Consider the following 21,022-nt stretch of genomic DNA (forward strand, 5'->3'; position numbering starts at 1 on the left):
CGCCCCGCCCCCACAAAAAAAGATGTTGGTAGTGTCATGCCAGCATTCAGCTCAGGTGTACATTGTACACTGTACTTCTTCGTCTAGCACAAGGATGAGACATTACGTTATGTGTTACCATGGCAACACCCTCCTCTTTTCTCTCTCTCTTTTTTTTTTTTTTACCTGCATCTGAGAGGTCACGTAGGGAGCTGCTGAGGGCGCTCCTCTTTAAACCTTCACCAATGGCGTAGCTGTCGTCAAGGCTCGCTCGGCTCAGGTTGCCGTTTCCTGTTTCCTTCTTCAGCCCAGAACTCTGCGACATGCTGGGTCGCACCACCCCCTTCTGCTTCTCGAGCTCGGCTGTGAGGGACACACACACACACACACACACATGCACGGTTGAGCCAGACATCCTCACATGGTGTATACAGGGTTCCTACACATTTTAAATTTCCAAATTCCATACTTTTTCCAGACCCTAATTTCCGGATTTCCACTACATAAAACTCAAACTCTTATCAAGAATATTTGTCTTATTTCTAGTCAAAATGTCATTTCTAGTCAAAACAAATCTCATTATACTTAAAATAAGACTCATCACATAAAAAGCAGCTTGTTTTTAGACACTTTTTACTTCTTTCAAGCAGATTTTTCGCTTGAAATAAGTAGAAAAATCTGATAGTGGAGCAAGTTTTTTCTTTCTATTACGAGCACAAAAATCTTGCTTTCACTGGCAGATTTTTCTACTTATTTCAAGTGAAAATTTGTTTGAAACAAGTGAAAATGATCTAAAAACAAGTACATTTTTAGGTGACGAGTCTTATTTTAATTGGAAAGAGATTAGTTTTGACTAGAAATGAGACATTTTGACAAGAAATAAGGCAAATCAAATATTCTTGGAAAGATTTTGAGTTTTTGCAGTGTCTCAGTAAAATTTTTTTTAAATAATTTGTGACATTTGAGTAAATACCGTAGATGTGTTTCACATTAATAAAGCATGCAATTAATCATTTGTTTTCATTATTCTGAATTTGTATACCATTATGAAACCAAATCATTTCCAGGATATTGTAGCTAGGTACAATAGCGCATAGGCTACAAAGTAATAATGTGAATAAGACCAAACCCAGATAAGTATTAAGATAAATAGATTTCCATACATTAGTTTCCGTTTTCCATACTTTTCAAGACCTGGAAATGTATGAAATCAAATTCCATATTATTCCATACTTTCCATACTTGCGTAGGAGCCCTGTGTATATGATATGGTGTTAAATGAAGGCAGATTATTATCCACAGTTCTGCTGCTCACACTCTATCCGATACTTCTCCATCTCTTGGACTTCAGCGATTGATTCTCGCAGATCGTCAGTGAACTTTTTGCGGTCCTGAGGATTTGGTGCATTGAAGTTGATGAGGACTTTGATGTCAGCTCCAGGGATGGCCGAGGTCAGGCGGACTCCATTAGGGTAATCTAAAGAATAATGATATCAACACTTTAACCCCTGTACATAGAAAATAAACAGACCAATAGGGAGTCAATGGCAATAAGAGCTTTTTAAATGAAACAGAAACCAAACTCATGTCACAACAAGGGTGTAAAGAAGCTTCCATGAAAAGCTTGTATTGTTATTTCCTGAAACCGGTGTATGTTTGTGTGACCGCTGCCTGTGCTGCCAGACACAACTGGAAACGCTGGTGGGGTTCGTGTATTCATGTAGAATTCCTCTAGGGGTCGACAGAAGTCACGCACTACAGCTTTAATGTAGAGCTTGGCTAGGCCTTCAAAACAGACATTTCTTGGTATACTTTAAATATAGGCCTGTTATTTTGCGTGGATGTGGAATTAATCTTACAACTGTGGACATAATTAATATGTAAGAAAATTTATTGTAAATGAATTGCAACAATGAGCAACAAGGCTGCAGCAGCACCAACAACAACTAGTGCTGTTGGTTCAGAGTTGGTTCATCTGAATGCATGTTTGTTTTCTGGACTCGAGCTGCATCTCATCTCAGAGGCAGAAAGACCTTTTCTGACCTTTTTGAATAATATATTAGATATATTAGATTCAATCTAAATTAAACTGAAACTGAGCATTACAACCAAACTGAAATTGAAACAACCAATAAATATCACAACAAAAACTAATGAAAAGTCAAAAAATGAACATCGCTGTGGCACTTACATTGATTTTCAAAGAGCAGCACTTGCATGCCATAAAGTGAGAAGGACTGCCGGAAGCTGTACGTCACTGAGTTCTTCTTCTTCTGGAAAATTTTGGTAACCTATAAAAAGAATTTAAAAAAAAAAAGTGTACTACAGTAAATGAATAATATCAACAAGTCTCAACAAGTCTTTGTAATGTGCTGTCATGCTGTTTGTCCTACCACAAGCAGGTCATTAAAGAGGAAGATCTCCCTTTGGTGCAGGCCCAGCTTTTGTGGTTTGTTGGGGTCGGGCACTTCAAAAAGTCTGCAGTAACACACCAGCCTCCGGTGGGGCAGCGATAGTACCTACACACACACACACACACACACAATCATTGGTCTACTGTTGCCTTTCAAAGTACCAAACTTTATAAAATCCACAATCGTTACATCGGTTCTAGGAAGCCGCTGGGTATTTTACAAATATTTCCACTCAACCCTAAGTTGTAGACGGCATGAAGAAGCGGTACTTACGCAGCCCAGGCCGTGGTGTAAAGAGCCGATCTATAAAGTGAGCAGACATGCAAGAGTCATTTTACAGGGATCAGTGAATGCGTATGGGAGCTTTTACAATCCTGATATATCAAAGAAACGCCAATCCGCCTAATGTTCAACATGAAATACCAGCTACATTTGAAATCTGTCCTTTTAAAATGTTGCGTCTCCAGTGTGTGTCAACCTTAATGATCGTGATAACGTCAAGCTTCCTCGCACTTCTGCTGATTTGTGTCACTATGATGGAGGCAGTTTGATGAAGAGGTCATCCAATTCTATTTGAACACCTTCATGATTGTTGTTAATCTTATTTATGAATACAGCGCTTCTCTTGGCTGACACTCAGGGCAGAAGACATATTACAGTCATTCAGCGTGAAGGTCTCTCGCCCTGAAGAATTGATGCGTCGCACAATGAAGAAAGCGGCCTCAGATAAAGAATGCACTTTCATTTCTTTTCCTCTTCAGAGGATGTTGGCTGTGGGTAAGCCAGCTCTCACTGCGACAGCTTAGAGGTACAGTGGGTAATTTGGTTGTGTGCTCCTGCTAGATTCAGGTCTTGAAGAGAGGGCGAGATAAAAGCAGTCACACTCTACATGAAGGAGCCCAAGGGCAAACATGAGCTTACCGGCTTTTTTCCAACAATGAGTTTTTCCACTTTTTGAACCTGGGACACATGGTCTTCATTAGTCTTGAGCTCCCGCTTGCGAATCCGCTCATATATCCCTACCAGCATCTCTCGGGGGATGTCCTCCCCATCATCTACTCCTGAGGATGAGAGAGAGAGAGAGAGAGAGAAAAAAAAGAGAGAAGGATTAATGATTAACTGAGATTTATGAGAGTTGATGAACCCCTGAATTTACTTACACACTGCTGTGCTGCACATATTTCTCACAGTGCCGACAGAAACGTCCTTCAGAACTTGCTGAGGATGACTACTTCCCCTCCACTCAATACTGTACTTTAATTACTGACACTCCAATAGGCAGAGAAATGAGTTAGCCATGCCACAAAGCCCCTCTTAATACCCTCAAAATCTGTTGAGGGGAAACTAAAAAGTGCTTGGACTCCACAAAGCATACTTGACCATGACTTATGGAAGAAAAAAAAAACTTTTGCTATAAATATTAATCAAGGGGAAATGCATGAACAAAACATTTATCCTCGACACCACACAGCCTCAGGAGAATATTGGTTTTATGGCAACAGAAAAAAAGTACCTCGAAGGTTCTTCACAAAGTCCTCCAGCTTCATCTTCCTCTCAGGTTTGACGTTGGGGCTGTACATGTCGGTGTTGAGGAGGATGATGGCAAAAGCCAGGATGAAGATGGTGTCTGGGTTCCTGAACTGTCGCACCACACCGGGGTTGCAGATGCAGTAGCGTTGGCTGTTGAGGAGAGAGCCAGACACAGAAAGTGAAACTGAAGGTTTTCTCCCCTCCAGGCTGGAAGAAGAAGCAGTAAACTTCCTGTTCAGTGATTGGTTCCACTTATGGCCAGCGGTATCGATGCTGAGATTGATATTGAAGCTCTCCGCTATCTGCGCCGTGGTCATATTTAGTTAAAGAATCCTTCATAGCCTCAGGTCAAAAGAACAACTGAGCCTGTGCTGGTGATTGAAGACTGTCGATAGAGCCCGCAGCCATCAGACAGGCCATTAAACAACCTTCTCCATGAAAGAGAGCTCGTGATCTTATCCGCGCCGGGCCGCAGACGAGCGCCCAGATGATCAGTTATCATTATCTCCCCTCTGTAACACTGACTGTGGTGTTTACTGAGGCCACAGCGTCCTTGCTCGGTGATGACTGAAGCGGATTCTCTGTGGATGTGAGATCGCCTTTCTACCTGAGGTCTGCAGCAAATAAATGACGAATAACAAAACAGAAACATCTCCTGACCCCGAGGGAGGTTTTCCACAACTTTTTAAACTTATTTTCTTTAAAACATTTTGACTAATGATGTGGTAGAACAAAGTCAGGATTTAAAATAGCTTTGCACTGCTCCATTGATCTCTGCCTGAGAGCGTTTCAGTACGACAGTGACTTCTTACTGTCTTCTCTGTTTTGGAGGATAATGCTGTTTTGAGTATACAGTACAACCCATATCATACATATATAAACCACATCTGCAGAAACATCGCTGTATTTCTCTTCCATGTGGCCGTGGCTTGAAGCAGCCATCACTGATTCTGAGTTGGTCTGAGAGATGAAGCCGTGTCACGTGGCCCGTAGTGTTTCTTACCTGTAGGCCTCGATCAGCCGTTCAACCTTCTGTGCTTCTCCCTGGACTCTGATGTGAGCCTGGAATTTCCTGAGCGCTTCGTCCAGCTCCATACTGGAGAAGTCCATTTCATCCACCACACAGCTGTTGAGAGACACAGTCAGTGGTGATAAGACCATCAGTTTGGATAGGGACATATAGAGCACTGTGTCTCAGTGTATACATATAATGAATAAAAAATACTCCTAAAGTCTGTGAAAAATGAACCTGTCTTTTTATGGTAAACATGAAAGCCATTTGCTAATGATTTTTATGATAATCCAACTAAATCAAAGGATTAAAAATGCACCAATTGACCTAATTATAGTAACAAGCTGCTGGAAGGTTTCCCATAAAGATACTGTATGTCATACAGTATAATGTCTCTTTATCAAGAATGATGTTCCCTCAAACTGTTTGCTACCTTTAAAGGGATACTTTAATATCACACATGGATTCTCTGAATATTTGATGATTGGTAGTTGATGGTTAATACAATATTTAAACAACATACAACAATATATCAACATAAATGACAGGTTTTAGGACAGATATGTATTTATGTAATGTTTTGATGCAGTCTGGTTTTAAATACATAAACACATATTCTTATCAATGAGACATAATTATGCCAATATATATGAACTTCCAATTTCTAATTGGTTCCCTAAATTTACATGCATGTCCATACACAGGATTTTATTTACTTCATATGTGCAAATATTTCATATTTGGAAATTGAAAATATGCACATATTTCACATTAGCACAAAGGGTGCATTCACATTTCTAAATATTCAACATAAATGTGTTCCTTTACCAATATGAGAAATATCTTATTCACTCTCCTGCTCAGTTTGTGACAGTTTAGCTCGCCTGCAAAGCTTCAGTGAGTCTAATGTTTTTACCTAAAAGATTTAAAATTCATGATGTGGACACATCAGATTTCCACAAAGTCGGAGGAAGTAAAAGTCTGTCCTGTTTACTTTCTGGGTTGGAAAGATTTTTGGCCACTTGCAGAACTCCACAACAACTAAAAAGTATACAAACATGTTTTATTCATGATCACCTTATAAAGTTGTTGTGGCTAACGAGGTAGCAAACAGGTGCTTATCTAATCCAGTAGACGGGGAGCGACATTAGCAATTCATTTGGAGCGGTGTTTATGGTAATGGTAATATATATGGTAATATATGTATGGTATAATAATCACTCTCCTTTTAGCTCTGTTTTGGTGTCCATCGGCCCCAGAGGGAAATATCTGCCATTGTTTTTATTGACTAGACACTAACTTTATCTGGCTGCTGTTTGGTGCTGGGCAGGAGGTGTGCACTGAATATTTAAGAAGCTGGAAACAAGGCTGATGGGAGTGTTGAACCAAACAGCACAGCGTCAGGCCTTAAAACCAAAACAGTTTGCTCAAAGACACTAAAGAAACTCCACAGTAAGAGAAGAGGGGAACTGTAGAAACAGGTAATTGATTGAAGGTTTATTTGATCTATCGTACATAATATGCACTGATTTGTACAGCTTTAATGCAGGACTACTTAGCTGAATAATAAGTAAGTCACACTTTCAGTTAAATAAAGGAGCGAAGCACTTATTTTTGTGAGGATTGTGGCCTGGCTCTCCAGAGCTCCGTTACCTCACATGCCAGGATTTATAGACGTTTTCTCAAGGAGGCCTTTAGATATGCCTGTCAAACAGTCACTGATGGACCTTTCTCTGCTTTATCCTCCACTGAATCTCAATGGGCTCTGATAGAGCTGCTGTGCTTTTAAGTGTGCCTCAGATAAGTCTGTCCAGGCTAAAGCATGAAATTGAGGCGCAATTTGAATAATGCAAAGAGTCACTACTGGAAAGTACAAGATCTTGATGACTTCCCTTTATAACTTAGAGGAGTGAGAAATATACTGTAAATGGAAGCTGTATGTTTATCTGAGCATCAGAGCAATTTCCTGAGCGGATTCTATTTCTGTTTATTTCCTGGATCTAACTTGAGTCATTATGTTGTACTTAGAAACTCCAAAGACTGTTTGAATGATACGAGATTGCAAACTGGCAACCTTATTTGCAACTAAATGATGATTTATAGTTATGCTCCTAGGGGGCAGATAAACAGATGTGCACTGGTAGAGGTAGGGCAATAAATCAAAAGCCTGTTTTGGGTGAATCTGGGTGTTTTCAGGGTGATCCATCTGCACCTCCATATGACCCATCAGCACATAGAAACACGTCAAAGAGGATGCAAACACGGGGGCACTCGATACTCACTCGAGGACATCTCTGTTGAACTGTTTCTGTCTGTTACCCAGGAACTCGCCAATCATTTGCCTACTCAAGCCCTTCCTCTGGAGCAGGAAGTGGGCCACACCCACCGGAGTGTCTGGAACAAAGTTTCGCTCAATCAGATACTGGATGCCTTTTTCTGGTTTCCTGGAGGCACAGGAGAGGTTAGAGAAAGAGAGAGGGAGAGAGAAACAGAGACAAAAAGGGAAAGAGTGAGGACACAGTCAAAATTTGCGATTATCCCACTGCACTTCTGCCCCGGGCCAAATGTGTGTCAGATGAGGGACAGGATTTAAAGAGGCAGGGAGGGAGGTGGTGGGATGAAATGAGGCTCAGAGTGGGGAGGAGGAGGGAGCTACTTTTCTCTCTGGTGTTGATCACAAATGATTAAAAGAAACTTAATGGCCGACTCTGAAAGAAACCAAATCCACAATCATCTATGATTAAACATAATCACACAGGCTCAAGATGAAGATGAAGTGGGGCAGAATGAGTCCCAGGCTCATTTGCACCTTAAGTAGAACAGGCTGATAAGTTCTGTTTCAATCCACATCGCAGCGTATTTATCATACAGAAGAGTTTCATGTTGGGTTCTTCAACCAAAAATATTCTCTAAGCAATAAGTAATGGGCTGGATCCAATTTACATAACCTCTTCCATCCCTCATTGGGTACGTGATATGTGATTGTGCAATGCAGAGGCTAAAAAGTGCAAGCGATGCATCACGTTGTGTCTAGTTTGTGTAGTGGACCGCACATACTTGTTGAAGAGGTTCAGGCCGATGCGGTAGTGCCTCTTGCGGATGATGTCGTTGCTGAAAGCGGGCGAGTCCCAGCTGTTGCGAGTCTCTTTGTGGTACGTCTGCTTGCTGAGCGTCTGCTCCCTCAGGCTGTCTCTGGACGACGACTCGGAGCTGCAGTTAATGGTGTCGTTGGAGTTGGATGTGCTGTTGATGCTGTCGTTGTCGCCGTCCGAGAAGTCCGACTCCGACTTGCTCTGTCGGTTCGCGGTGCCGTTGATGGCCAGGTGGGCCTCCAGTTGCCGCGGCCGATGACGGGGAGCGTCGTCCTCCCTGGAGGGCCCGCGGGGCGGCAAGCCGTGGCTGATGTGTTTGGGGCTGCTCTGCTGGTTGCTGAGGCCCCGTTCGTAGGCGTTCTGTCTCTTCAGAGAGCTGCGGTCGGAACGGTCGCTCAGCTCCACCGAGCTGTCGCTGGGGGGCTCGATGGTCAGCAGGGGTAGGTGGTCTACCCGCAAGCGCTGCTCTTGGCACTCCAAAGAAGGCGTGCTGCGGCAGCTGGTGTCCGTGTCCCCCTTCTCGTCCTTCTGAGCCAGAGACCAGTAGTCCTGGGAGGAGGTGAGGGAGCGCTGGCGCAGGTCCGACTCCGTGCTGGAGGGTCTGTCCACGGACTGAGACAGAGGCAGCGGCGGCGACAGCTCCTCCTCGTCGATGTAAAGGGTCACGTCGCTGTAAGACGCCGTCATCTCGTCCAGTTTGCGGTGCTCCGAGGCGCCGTGGGAGGGTTTCACCTGACAGCCGACCTCCCTGTCCATGTCCTGGTGGCCTCTCCCCGTGTCCGAGTGGCCGTCGTCACCGTGGAGACTGCGGCAGTTCAGAGCGTCGTCTATGGACTCGGCCAAAGATTTGACCTGCCTGGAGAAGGCGTCCTCTAGTTCTGTGATGGCGTCTGTGAAGTCGCTTTGCGTCGTCGGGGTCTTGGCCTGCACGCCCATTTCCCCACCGTGCTCTGACTGCACCAGGGCGCCGATTTTGGTGCCGTCGTCTGTTAGCGACACCTGCTTTCCCTCGAAGTAGGAGCTGTGGACTTTTTCAGGTCCTTCAAAGGAAAACTGCATTCTCATATTGGATAGGACGATCCGTCTGGACATACGGTTCTCAGACATAGAGCTTCTAAGACGCTCAAAGTTCTTGTTCATCTGATACTGGCGGAAGGCTGTCTGGATGGTGCGGGCTGCATGCCGGGTTATGAAACGCCCACCATATTTGCGCTCTAGCATCTCCACCTGCAGGGACAGAAGGAAAGTTGGTGTCAATAGATCCCTCTGAGAAACAACTGGAACAGTCTCAACAGTCTGTTTACTGCCTTCGTATGTGTGAAATGTGAAATATTATGTTGTAAGAGACATTTCGGCTTTTAGTTTGGTGTTTTTTGTTTTTTGTGTTTTATTTTAGTAAACTTCCGCTGATACAGGAAGTGACGTAACATACTACGAGCAAGAAGGGGGAGATTTGAACAATGGGCAATCAGTGCCAGGTGTTGCTGATCGAAGCACACAACTTTTTGACCGTGCTGTGCCGTGCCTTAAAATAGATGTTGTTGTTTTACTAATAAGTTGGATTTTTCTTTAGTTTAAAGATTAGAAATAAATACCTTTTTGTTTATCAGTGGACATTAACACCATTGTACCAACACACGCGTCATTACGTTGATCAGCAACCGTGACTTTCTTTTTATTTGGGTTTGTGAAGAGAAAGGTCACTACATGTGAAACAATGGACCTTATCAGGAGTTGAATCATGGATATTTGTCACGGCGATGGCTCAGCTGTCGTCATGCATCACGGCTCTTTGGTTATGTCATGTGTGATGTGAATAGCCACATCACAGACTTGGCAAGAACACTGCCAACACGGCCTCACCCTCGCTGCATCACACTGCCTCTCTGATCTGTAGAAACTCAGTGTGAGTCCTTCATCTATAACCTGCTGGAGCTCCTATGTCACCAAACCACCACAGAGCCACATTAATGAGAGCTCAGCCAAGCCTGTCTAAATACAAGATTATTTTATCAGACAGGTTATATAATGTGTGCTGTTTGCTCAACAGTGGTTCCATTAAATTAATTTCAGCTGGAGTACAATGGTTTCCCACAGCAACCTGTTTTTAGAGAGAGACTTCATTCACAGGAATCTCTCAGATCACACCTGCAGCACAACACGCTTGACTGGTTTCATCAATATCTGTATATTCCAAGCAATTACACTTCACCAAAATAGGTGGCTTCTAGCAGAGAGCAGGATCAAGAGGGAACAACATTTCTTTTTTTCAAACTTATGAGGGTTAGTGTTTGCAGGTTGTTGTGTTTTTTGTGCATGAGTATGAAATTAAAAAAACAAATAAACGTCAGTCTAGAAATGCCAACTTTCACTTGAAAAACTAAAGCAAGACTATTACGTACTCTGGGAACATTGACTGCACAGAATGAAAAATAATGCTGCCGTTATCCACTTCTGTCACAGTTTCAGAAACTCAAGACAAGTGGAGGTGGCATTTAAAAAAGAAATGTAGGACTTATTAGACTCAGACAGACCCCCGGGGAAGATGGATAATGTTTGACTGTGATGAGAACCCAGTTTGACTGATAAACTGTTAATGGCCTAAATAATGATGGAGAATTGCTCTTGAAAGAACCCCCAAAACCAGGATTTATAGGACAGATATGATTATAGCTGGCCACTGTGGTGCTGTTAGACATTAATTAACCAAGAAAAGACTTAATAAAAAAAATGGATTAAAATATAAACTGATTAATAATGAGTGTTACAGTGCAAAATACATTTTATTAGAGGAAGGGAGACTATTACCACGCTAAGGAATCAGTCAGGGGTATAAACTAAAATGACTTGGAAACAGATCATTACCCTGAAGTTAAATGCCTATGATTAGTGTGCAGGGCTGTATAATGTCGGCTCACTCTCTCACTCCTCTACCTTTAACACACTGACCTCCTTTCCCCCACATCTGGACTCATGGTGTAAAATGACACTGCTCATGTTTCTCTGCTCCATGTGAAGGTCAAAGGGGATTCAAAGTTGCCACAAGGACTGTGGGCCATGACAGCGAGTCTCACTACAAGAGCCTACGGTACAACTGTGACTGCTTAACAAGAGGACACATGACTATTACTTAACTTGTATTTGACCTGTAGTAATGCTATATACAGTATATTATATAGATTATGAAAATAACACGAAGAGGTAATAAATATTTTAGACTATATACTTCATTATACATTCAGTTAATGCAGTTAATAGTTAATACAGTTCCAATTAATAATTCAGAGGGATGTTTTGTTACATTTTGACCAGCATTATCTGACAGTTATTGCGTTGTCGTTGACCTTGCACTGCTCATTGTACTTCCACAGTTTTCAGTTCTAGGTCAGTATCTTTAATACCCAAATGGATTTGAATGTATTCACTTTTAGTTCTTTCTATTTGGTGCATGGTGTTCCTCACTGGAGACAGTGAACTGTGAAATTACACACATTGCTCCTTTTTCCTACTCGTTGGTGGAGAGCCTCTCCCTGTTTGCGCTGACCACATTAGGTGTATTTGGATCTGGCCCAAAACTACATGGGTTCATTTTGGATCAGGGCCAAAATACCGGTCCTGGGAAAACCTGTACTCTACAGCCTCTATGGAAGAATATGTTACCGGGCAAAATTATTTGACAAAACTTAAAGTGGGGTCATTTTTTCAGTTCAGGCAACCTGACCTGTTTGCGCTGATAGCTGGTTAAATAGCTGTAGGCTCATATAAAAGAGCAACTGATGTCATCGTGAACATCCAGTATGATAGAGGGTTGTGTGAACCATATTCCTCTCAGGAAATAAAGAGGGCGTTGTTATAACACACACAGTTCAGTACTGACCACACATACTCTATGTGGCTTCTTTGGCCTTTGTCTTATTGCCTATTGCTCACAGGGGCCTGACACAGTCCGGCTGATGTTTGATGTATTTTTAACACAGTTCTCGCTCCACCCTTTATCCAGCAATAGATTATGAGCACTTGTGTGTAGTTGTTTGCTAGATTTGTGAGGACGTGCTTTCTGATACTACACATGTGGTTCTTCCTCCTTATTTTACCTGCTTCCACACACATTAAGTCCCTGTCTCTTCAGTGGAATCACAGCACATGAGCCGAACACTCTGAAAACGTTTTGCGCAGCTTGCAACACATTGAACAAACACTGTCTGTTTGTATTGTGATATGCTTGTGTGTGGTACCACCTTTTACTGTACTTTTAGTTGTTGTTGAGCTTTGTGTCTGTTTTATCTCTACAGGTCCAAGTCATGTTGCTGGAGCAGATTCAGCGTGCATGCTGTTTTAAACATTGATTGCTCTCTGTAGATCAGAATAACTGAATAACACAGTACAGTGCAGAGGAATAAACCATGTCTAAAATTAAGTTGCGCTCATTTATCGTGGAGTGGACCACTTTGCAGTAGCAACATTGACATATTATCAGTGTTGGTACACAGTAACCTAATCACATACTGTATCTCACTGACAGAGAAAAATTGTTATTTATCTGGAACCGTTTTGGAGGAATTTCAAAGATAAGTTAAACTCACTGAATCACCAAAACAATGAGCTTGAAATACAAATATTATTATCAATATTGTTCTAAAGTTTCAGACTGGTCATTCAACTCTTGGAGTCTCTGTAGTTGTGTGTCCCGCCCCCTCTCACCTGCTTGTCCTGGAGGTCTGATGAGAGCTCATAGCTCTCTGACAGGGAGCGGGAGCGCTTGATGGCCTCCTCCTCTGCCTGCTTGCGGAGGATGGACTGGGAATGCTGGAGTTTGGGTCGGCGGGGCCGCGGGTGGCCGGGCAGCAGGATGTGTCCGTAGAGCTGGCTGTCCAGGTGGTCGGGACCGAGCCCGCCACTGTGGGTCACTGGGACGCAACTGTAGCCGCCGCTGGGGTCCACAGAGGCGCCCACCTCGCTGCCTGGAGCATCACCTTCCACACTGCAACACACAGAGACACACAGCAGCACTGTGGCTTAGTTTGCTGAGTCATTTTCCTCAGGGCTTTGTGTTTCAGCACGAAGCACGTGACAGATGGGAAAAGTGAACTTTGATACTGCTGGCAGGGTATAAATATGAGTGACAGAATTTATAGCAGCAGTCTGAGGACAGAAAAAAGCTCGAATCATCCGGCTGTAAGACTGCGTAAATGTATCTTGATTAGAAGAAATGAAATGAGTATGAATAAATCAATAATAGCAAACAACCACATAGAGCTCAACAGACACTGAAATCACTGTGCCTTAATCAGCAGCCCACTCTTTCAGTGAAAACAAAGCAGCACAATGTCAAGTGTGATCAAAGCATGTGACGTGGTGTCTTGAATATTAAGATCAATAAAGATCTCTGTTTTCTCACAGGAGTACAAACACTAACCTGGACGTATGATTGGATAAACCACACATCTATTCACTTCCTCCACACCTCTTACACTGCTGTGATCAACTGAGAGGGCTGAAGTGCATTGTGCTGTGTGGTACAGCACCTGGAGACATCTCACTAACTGTAACTGTGAAAAAATCAAAGCTGCTTTTTTACTTGAAGGAAAAAGACAGAAACCTGATCTGACTGTTTTGCTAATGTGTGAAATAACAAGCCGTCCCTCTCCAGAGACACAAGCCCTGATTGTGAGAAGAAGCAAAATACTTTTTTTTTCCCAGATCTGGATGCCAATATACAGTAAGAGGATTAAAATGAATATTATTCTGTACATAGAAACTTCAAATGAATGCAGAAGCCAGCTCAGCAAAGAGAAATTGCTGACATGAGAACAAGGAAGGAATGTGAATATATATCTGAAACCAAAGTGAAGAAGACATGCTGGGAAAACTGTTAGTCACGTATTAAACTGCATAAAAAAACAGCCAGTGTGGATGTAACAGATACAACTCTGCAGACAAACTGATGGAAGAATCAGTGACGTCCGCTATTACATTACGTTGATATGGGTATAATATAAAGTTCTCTCTTCTCAGTGTTCATTTACTCCAGTGACCTATTATTATTAACTGAGAACTGAGTATTTGTGATTGACACTGTGGCTACGGAGCAACAATGGAGAGTAGGCTACAATGTTTGTTGCTTAGTTTAGTTTATCAGTGTGTCTTAGCATTTCTTAATTTTTAGCTTTTGTTTTTACATTAATGTTGTTGTCCTGTCATGTTTCTTAGCTCATTTCACTGCAATGATCTTTTATTATTGTACAGTATGTGACAAATAAACTCTCTAGAAATCTTGAACAACCCCTGACAAGTGGTTTGTATAGTGTATGTGTTTTAAGCGAAGCGAAGCATGTCCTAGTAGTTTACAATGCCACTGTCAGACAGTAGAAAACAATAAAGTCATGTTACAGGGTCCAGGCCCATTGTTACGTGCCTACGTAACATTTGACCTTGTACCAACAGCACAGTCAATCACCCTGAGAGAGAAAAATGCCCCCACTTCATCAAACAAAAGCTGGAGTAAGGAGACGTCGTTCAGGAGCTGACTTCCTAAACGACATGTTGCCAGTTAAAGACTAAGGTGAACTTTTTTTTTTTTTTTTTTGCAAAGTACGAATCAATATTCTTTCATTTTGTTTGTCAAAAGTTGATGGATGAAGTGGAACGGCTCAGAGCAAGGACATCTATCTGGGGACATCTATCACCATCTAACCCTGTCACATGCCTGCACCTCTGTGGGAGAATGTGTCAAGGTTAGATAATACGGGCTAAAATAAATCCTTTAATAGGAAAGAGATGTGATGTCCAGAGGAGGCTCAGAGCACTAAACACACAAAAGCTAAACTAGTAACAAATAGCAGCTGTCATTAAGCCAGAAGGCGGCATTTATCCCAACGTGTACATCATTCATGCACACCGGAAAATAATCAGTGAGAAATATATTGATGTACTATTTTATTTATTTATTTAGTGGGATGAGAGGACTTCTCATCACCTGCTTTGGACGATATTACCCTAGTAAGGTCTCTAGGTCTGACCCCAGTGCCTCAAAGCTTCGAAGCCCAGACTGTTGCCTGGGTAACCTACAGCAAAATCAGCTGTAGACTGTAGAAGTGAGACAAATCACCTGAAACCTGTAAGTAACAGCTCACTTACTTAGCTCAGCCACTGCTGATGTTAGCTGTGAGTCTAACATCTAAAGTCTGAGTCTGAGTGTGGCCTCTCTCTCTCTCTCTTATCAGCCGTCATCTGGGACAGAGACGTGGTTTACAGGACCCTGCTGGCTGCTCCACCTCCACCTCCAGTCAGGAAGCTGTCGTTACGGTTACTATTATAAGCACAGAGCGACTCGGTCGGGTTACAAACAGCTGTCTCCCTCTTGAAGGTTGTCGACATCACAGATGACGACTAACTTTTGCCCCTGACATAACTACTACAACTGGCAGAGGTCACCTGATTATGAAATCTACGCCACAGGCTCAAATAAGCTGCGTGAGTATGGGGTCGTAATTATGGCAAGGAGAAGGATGGCACAACATTTATATGATAGATGTTAACTTTTAAAGAGGTGGTGGCACTGTCAGACCAGTGGTTCTTCAACTGCACAGTCCTATCAAAGGAGTGATGAGATAAATGAGGCGTCTCAAGATAATTTAAGGCACAGAGTAGAGTAGAAGGAAAACATTGTTCCTTTGCCAATTTTTCACCTCCTCAGGCGGTTATTTGAATGACAGCGAGAATGTAAAGCTAGTGTAAACCAGCTATGATGACCTCTCTCCAAAGGTCAAAAACATGCCACACAAACTGAAATGTTAATGTGCTGTAACCGTTTCTGGGCAAACAACGGCAAACATTGTGGCCGAATGAATCAAAACCAGACTTCAGCTCAGCACTTGACTCACAGACATGAGGTTAAATAAAGAGACAAAGTTCCTGTAACTCCCTCTCACTTTAAAAAAAAGGTAATTTTGATGTTGAAACCAAAACAAGCTTTAACAATAGAGGTGGCGGATCACAAAATGTGCAAAAATATCATTTGAAATAGACCATTTTGTGATTAAATCTTTCATAAAATGTCCCTTCTCCTCCAACTGGACACTCACTGCTGACTGTAAAAAGCTCTTCCTACATGCTCAACACATTCTTCATCCTAAAAGGAACAGATCTCCTCTGACAGAGTCCTTTAATTAGAGTGAGGGGTGGGCCGTGGCGTCTGCCTCAGCAGAGGATGTCTAATTGGAAAAATATCCAATTGTTTAGATGGAGGAGCTCAGCTGAGAGCAAGGGAAGGCAGACGCCTCTAGGAACGCAGAGTGAAGTATGATAGCACTTCAGACATGTTTATGTCTTCGCTCAGCTGGTTATGTTGCTGGACGAGATGTTCTGCTCCAAGTTACACAAAAGAAGTCGAAAAATTCAAACAACAAAGACAAACAGCCTCATCAAAGTTGGGTGGTTGAGGACAGCCATTCATTGCAAAACACAGACGTTTAAAATTTCAACACATGGACCCATTCTTCTTCCTGAGGCGCAGAGGTCGAGTCACTCCAGCAGCCAAAGCATTACTGATCCAATTCCCTCAGAAAGCAGAGGGGAAGCAAGAGACAGAGAGAGATGACTTTGGTCCGACCCGTTGACTAACTGAGAGACTTCTGCTGTCTGTGCCAAGAATTCATCCAGCCTCATTAAAATTAATGCACTTCACCTCGAAAAAGAAAAAAAAAAAATCCCATTTTAAGTCAGAGGCAAAATGGATAAAAGGGCAGAGGAGGGTGATGAGAGGTTGCGGTTGTGAGAGTATGTCAAGGCAGAGGGAGGCTCGTTCTCAACCTGCAGTCATCCTCAGATGGAGAGGAAATTGGGCTACTGTCCATTGATGTAATGCATTTTCATCATAAAGGAAAACAAAAGGAAAATGGTTGGTGTTTCATCTTGACACAGACCCACAGTGCACGGTGCACTACAAAGCCTCCCTCTCAAGTCTCATGTAAAATAAAAATAACCCAAACTGCCGCTGAACTGTGAAAATCAAATACTAAACACAGACAAAATTAGTGTCAGAAAGGTTTGTTTTATAGATCATCTTTCATCTCAGTTAAGAAGGTAAGCCACAATGTCTGGAAAACAATTTCCACCTCTAGTTTATTTCAGGGTTTTAAGACTAAGATGTAGGCTACAGTATGATTTCAGATAAATAATAGCTCATTGAACTTAGCCACTTGTGGCATTAGGGTGAGGTGTTTATATACAGTAGGAGCACTCCCACTTCAGCAATTTAGAGTTGAGTCTGAATTACGTTCTGCCTCTGGTTACAGCAACTGCAAACTAATTCTTTCTCACCACAGAGACAAGTCCGGATCTAGATTTGAGGAACTTGTACATGAAGTTCAGGTATTCTCTGAAGTGAATAATACATATATAGGTCAAGAAATGCCCATTATGTGCTTAATAAATGCATCAAGCAGTCTTGCTATTAGCCATTCAAATGTGCATTATAACCTTACACTGCTCCCCAACCCGTAGACACTCTGTCGCTCACAATGTCTCAATGAAAGAGCCACAATTAAAAACATGTTACTCCCTAGGGCTATGGATGTACAATTGGTTAACACGAGCTTGTGTTCTCTCCTGCGTTTAGTAGTCGTCTTTTATTCAGCGATGAACAACACTGTACAGTAACAGCACTTAAACTCTGTCAGTATACAGTCTAAATACAGCGTGAAGCGGAACCGACACCGTAGTTAATACAATTAAAGAAGGATGTTGCAAGACAGGATCATGATCCGTCCATCTAGTGTTGCTGTGCTGCCGTCGATGGGTGAAATTACACAATGAGATAATAAAACACAACCTACGCTTCAGGTATCTCTGACGGGACTCCAATTAGTGCCTGAAGTTTGCCATCACCCGACACAGAGTGTTACCGTTTCAGCTAATTGGATAAACTGGGTTCGGACATTTTTACTGCATCTACACTTAGGAAGAGTTGAGCACTGAGAGACATACGGCGACGAGACTCCGAAAACTGTGGATCACTTCTATTACTCCAACACCAACAGTGTTTTCTGTTAGACCACCCCTGTGGTAAACAACCAGGTTCATTTTGTCAGTTTCACAAGACTCCTCCAGAGCCACAGAAGAGATTATACAACTGTTTTCACAAGATAAAAACTCCCCCGAGACGAGTAAATAAACTTTGACTTTAACTTTGTAACCCCTCCCTGCTCTTATGAGGTGGCCATCAAACAAATGTGGTTTTAAAATGTAAAGCCTCTACACTTATATCAGCAAGTTTTTATAGCAAATACACCCACATTAAAGGGGCGTGCACTTCACCTTCACTCATGTTAGATTACAGACACCTACTTAATCCAAAAACCCACAAAGTACTGCAGGGTCTCATGACAGAGCATAAACTGCTGGCTGATAGAAGTTTAATGGTGTGTTTGTAGAGGAAGGTGTTGGTGTTGGTGGAGCCAGCGGAGGGGCAGGTGAGGTGAGGACAGCTCTGGTGTCAACACCTCCTCTGGAGATGCCCTCGCCGCGCCGCTGAGTGGCTCTCCAAGTGGAGCTTCTGCTCACCGTGTCACTCGGCAGTGATGAATTAATTACTCCAACCTGCCACTCACCCACCCACACACACCCACCCCCTTACACACACACTCACAGTCTGCTACTTCTACTAGTCCACGCTGCGCTGTGTATTCACAGTGACTGTTTGGCATGTTTTGAGTAAGTGAGTAACTCTGAGAATCAGCTTAAGCTGATTAAAGATGAGTTAGAGGGCACTGGATGAACAACTGAAATATAACTCTGCTGCGTTCAAATTCTTGGCACACAGCGGGAAAAATCAACGCCCGACTCATCAGTGAAGCACTGCCCTTTGCTGCATTACTAATGAAGCACAGTATTTACACAAAGTGCACGCCTTGTGAATGTCATCAGCAGCTCTGTACCCTGGCACAAAATCTGCTGCATTAAAGGCAATTTATCCAATAAGGAGTAACAGCAGTTCTGTTGGACATTAGTAAATGCTTTCTCAATTGATCTCGGCCGAGTCTGGCAGCAGAGCCTGAATAAACGAGCGAACATTAGTGAAATGTACAATCTGCTTCACGAGACTAATCCGGAGCCAAATCAGTAAGTAAGGGCATGTCAAGCAACTATTAAAAGTATCGACCTCTGCACACAGCACACACACACACACACACACACACACTCAAAAAGTTGATCTTACCAGCTGTCAGATTCCAGCTCCAGTAAGGACTGAGTCCTGTCAGAGGCACACTGCAGACACCACATGTTGCCCTCTGAGCCCCTACACCGCACCTACATCGCTGCCCTGAACTCTGCTACTCCATCCCTGGGCTAAATGTAGCTCTCACAGCACTGGCCGCACAGCTCGGACACCTCTGTCGCTCTGGCGTTCTTTCATCCCACCAAGGAGGGGCGTTCTCAGGAAGAGGGAGGGAATTCCTTCATAGGAAACTGGGTCGTATAGCAGCAGGAGAACTGGTGTCTCACGGATCAAGAGAGGGTCTTAAACAGGAAGGGGCAACAAGTAAGAAGTAGAAATGGGAGAGAGCGAGAGAGAGAGAGTGAGAGAGAGCACTGGTGGCTTTATTAATAGCAAGGGGCAAGGATGAAGCCTGGGGAAACCCCTGGATATACTATTTTAGCTGTGGTCACTGGGGAGGTACAGTATGGCCGCAGTAATGTGAGCTTTACATCCGTACAACTGTCTTCAGATGTCAACCCTCAGCTTCATATGGAAGACATACACAGCACATCCTCCACTTTTACAACCGCTGATCAAAAGTCTTAAAAAAAAACCGAGTGCCTGACATGATACCATCACCACCGCGGTCCTGTGTCCCAGACAACAGCTGTGTGGGCCATTCGACCCACGTCAAGCCATCCTTTAAACAAACACTAAGCCAGCTAAAAGGGAACGTTTGACTCACATCTCCTTCCGTCTCTGTTGCTGATGTTTAGGGTGATCCCACACACACACACACACACACACACACACACACACACACACACACACACTCCACTCCTATTCCCCTGAAAATTGAAGCGATGAGGGGGCCTATATCCATTCTCGCATAATGACATCATTATCCAAACAACGGGTGTGTATCAAGTGGACTGAAGATGTTATCGGCCAAGGCAACCATGCAGTGTGAAGCAGAATGATAACAGAGCTAATAGGTTTAGTTTGGGTTAGGACACGCCGTGGCTGTAACGCCCTCGTGATGTCTGATTCTGCACTGTAGCCTTTAGTGAAGCTTAGACATTTATAAAATACATACCTCACGAAAAAACCTTAATCACCCTATATAATGTGGAAAATAATCCTTAATTGCAGTATATAATAAGTAAGAGGGAACAGGGAGTTGGTGCAGAATGCCTCTCCAATGGGCCATTACAGATGTAAATACACAAAATGTTTCCCATATGGTGAAGGTTCATGTTAAGTGCATAAAGTAACAAAACTATTTAACAAGAAAAACTATTAAAATGTGGCCAAAAAGTCCAAGATCCTACAGCTCTCTAGTGCTAGAGACTGTGATCCTCCGTGGCCTTAAGACTGAGATCAAATCTGAGTTTACATTCAGGCAGACCCTAATTTAAACATTAAGCCAAGTCCAACTCTATCTAAGCCAGTTGTCTCCTTCAGCATTAACCACAGCCGTGAAGCTTAACGTAAAGCTGAAGCAGTTAACACCCACTTACGTGTGTTTGAGCACAGAGAGGGACAGTTTGAGGCAGCTGCCTTTGATCAGACCTTGGGTTATTTTTGTCCCCTCTCATCTCTATCTTGACAGTGAGTAACCAGACTGTACAGACAGTAGTTAGGAGAGATGTGAGGTATTTTTACCTCACAGCTGAGATTGAATCTGTGCCAAACACTGGAGGGGATACTCTTGTCAACAAACCCTGGCTTCGGGACGAGCGCAAAATTTATGATCTGAACTGTGAATATCCCTCTATACTTATGATGTTGCGGT

General features: G+C 43.0%; 1 protein-coding gene across 11 annotated transcripts in view; it reads right to left on the bottom strand.

The window, feature by feature from the left end:
* Window positions 1-21,022, bottom strand: part of iqsec1b (IQ motif and Sec7 domain ArfGEF 1b) — a 204,000-nt gene that overhangs the window by 10,406 nt on the left and 172,572 nt on the right. For 10 of the 11 annotated variants that reach the window (XR_015035841.1, XM_085776537.1, XM_085776542.1 and 7 more), the window contains 11 exons: window positions 12,729-13,008; window positions 7,993-9,254; window positions 7,218-7,379; window positions 4,927-5,049; window positions 3,907-4,073; window positions 3,315-3,454; window positions 2,667-2,696; window positions 2,373-2,498; window positions 2,171-2,270; window positions 1,295-1,456; window positions 166-342 (listed from right to left, as the gene is read on the bottom strand). Coding sequence is in view for 10 of the 11 variants with exons in the window: in XM_085776537.1 (XP_085632663.1) it covers window positions 166-342; window positions 1,295-1,456; window positions 2,171-2,270; window positions 2,373-2,498; window positions 2,667-2,696; window positions 3,315-3,454; window positions 3,907-4,073; window positions 4,927-5,049; window positions 7,218-7,379; window positions 7,993-9,254; window positions 12,729-13,008 (2,729 nt within the window). In the remaining variant the exon portion in view is untranslated. Of the gene's footprint in view, window positions 1-165; window positions 343-1,294; window positions 1,457-2,170; window positions 2,271-2,372; window positions 2,499-2,666; window positions 2,697-3,314; window positions 3,455-3,906; window positions 4,074-4,926; window positions 5,050-7,217; window positions 7,380-7,992; window positions 9,255-12,728; window positions 13,009-19,245; window positions 19,555-21,022 lie in introns of those variants that run through there. The other variant, XM_085776539.1, reaches the window with a different exon arrangement.

Source organism: Trachurus japonicus, chromosome 5 (assembly GCF_045865225.1).
Source record: "Trachurus japonicus isolate A0001 chromosome 5, Traja_1.0".
In the NCBI taxonomy this organism is placed as follows: domain Eukaryota; kingdom Metazoa; phylum Chordata; class Actinopteri; order Carangiformes; family Carangidae; genus Trachurus; species Trachurus japonicus.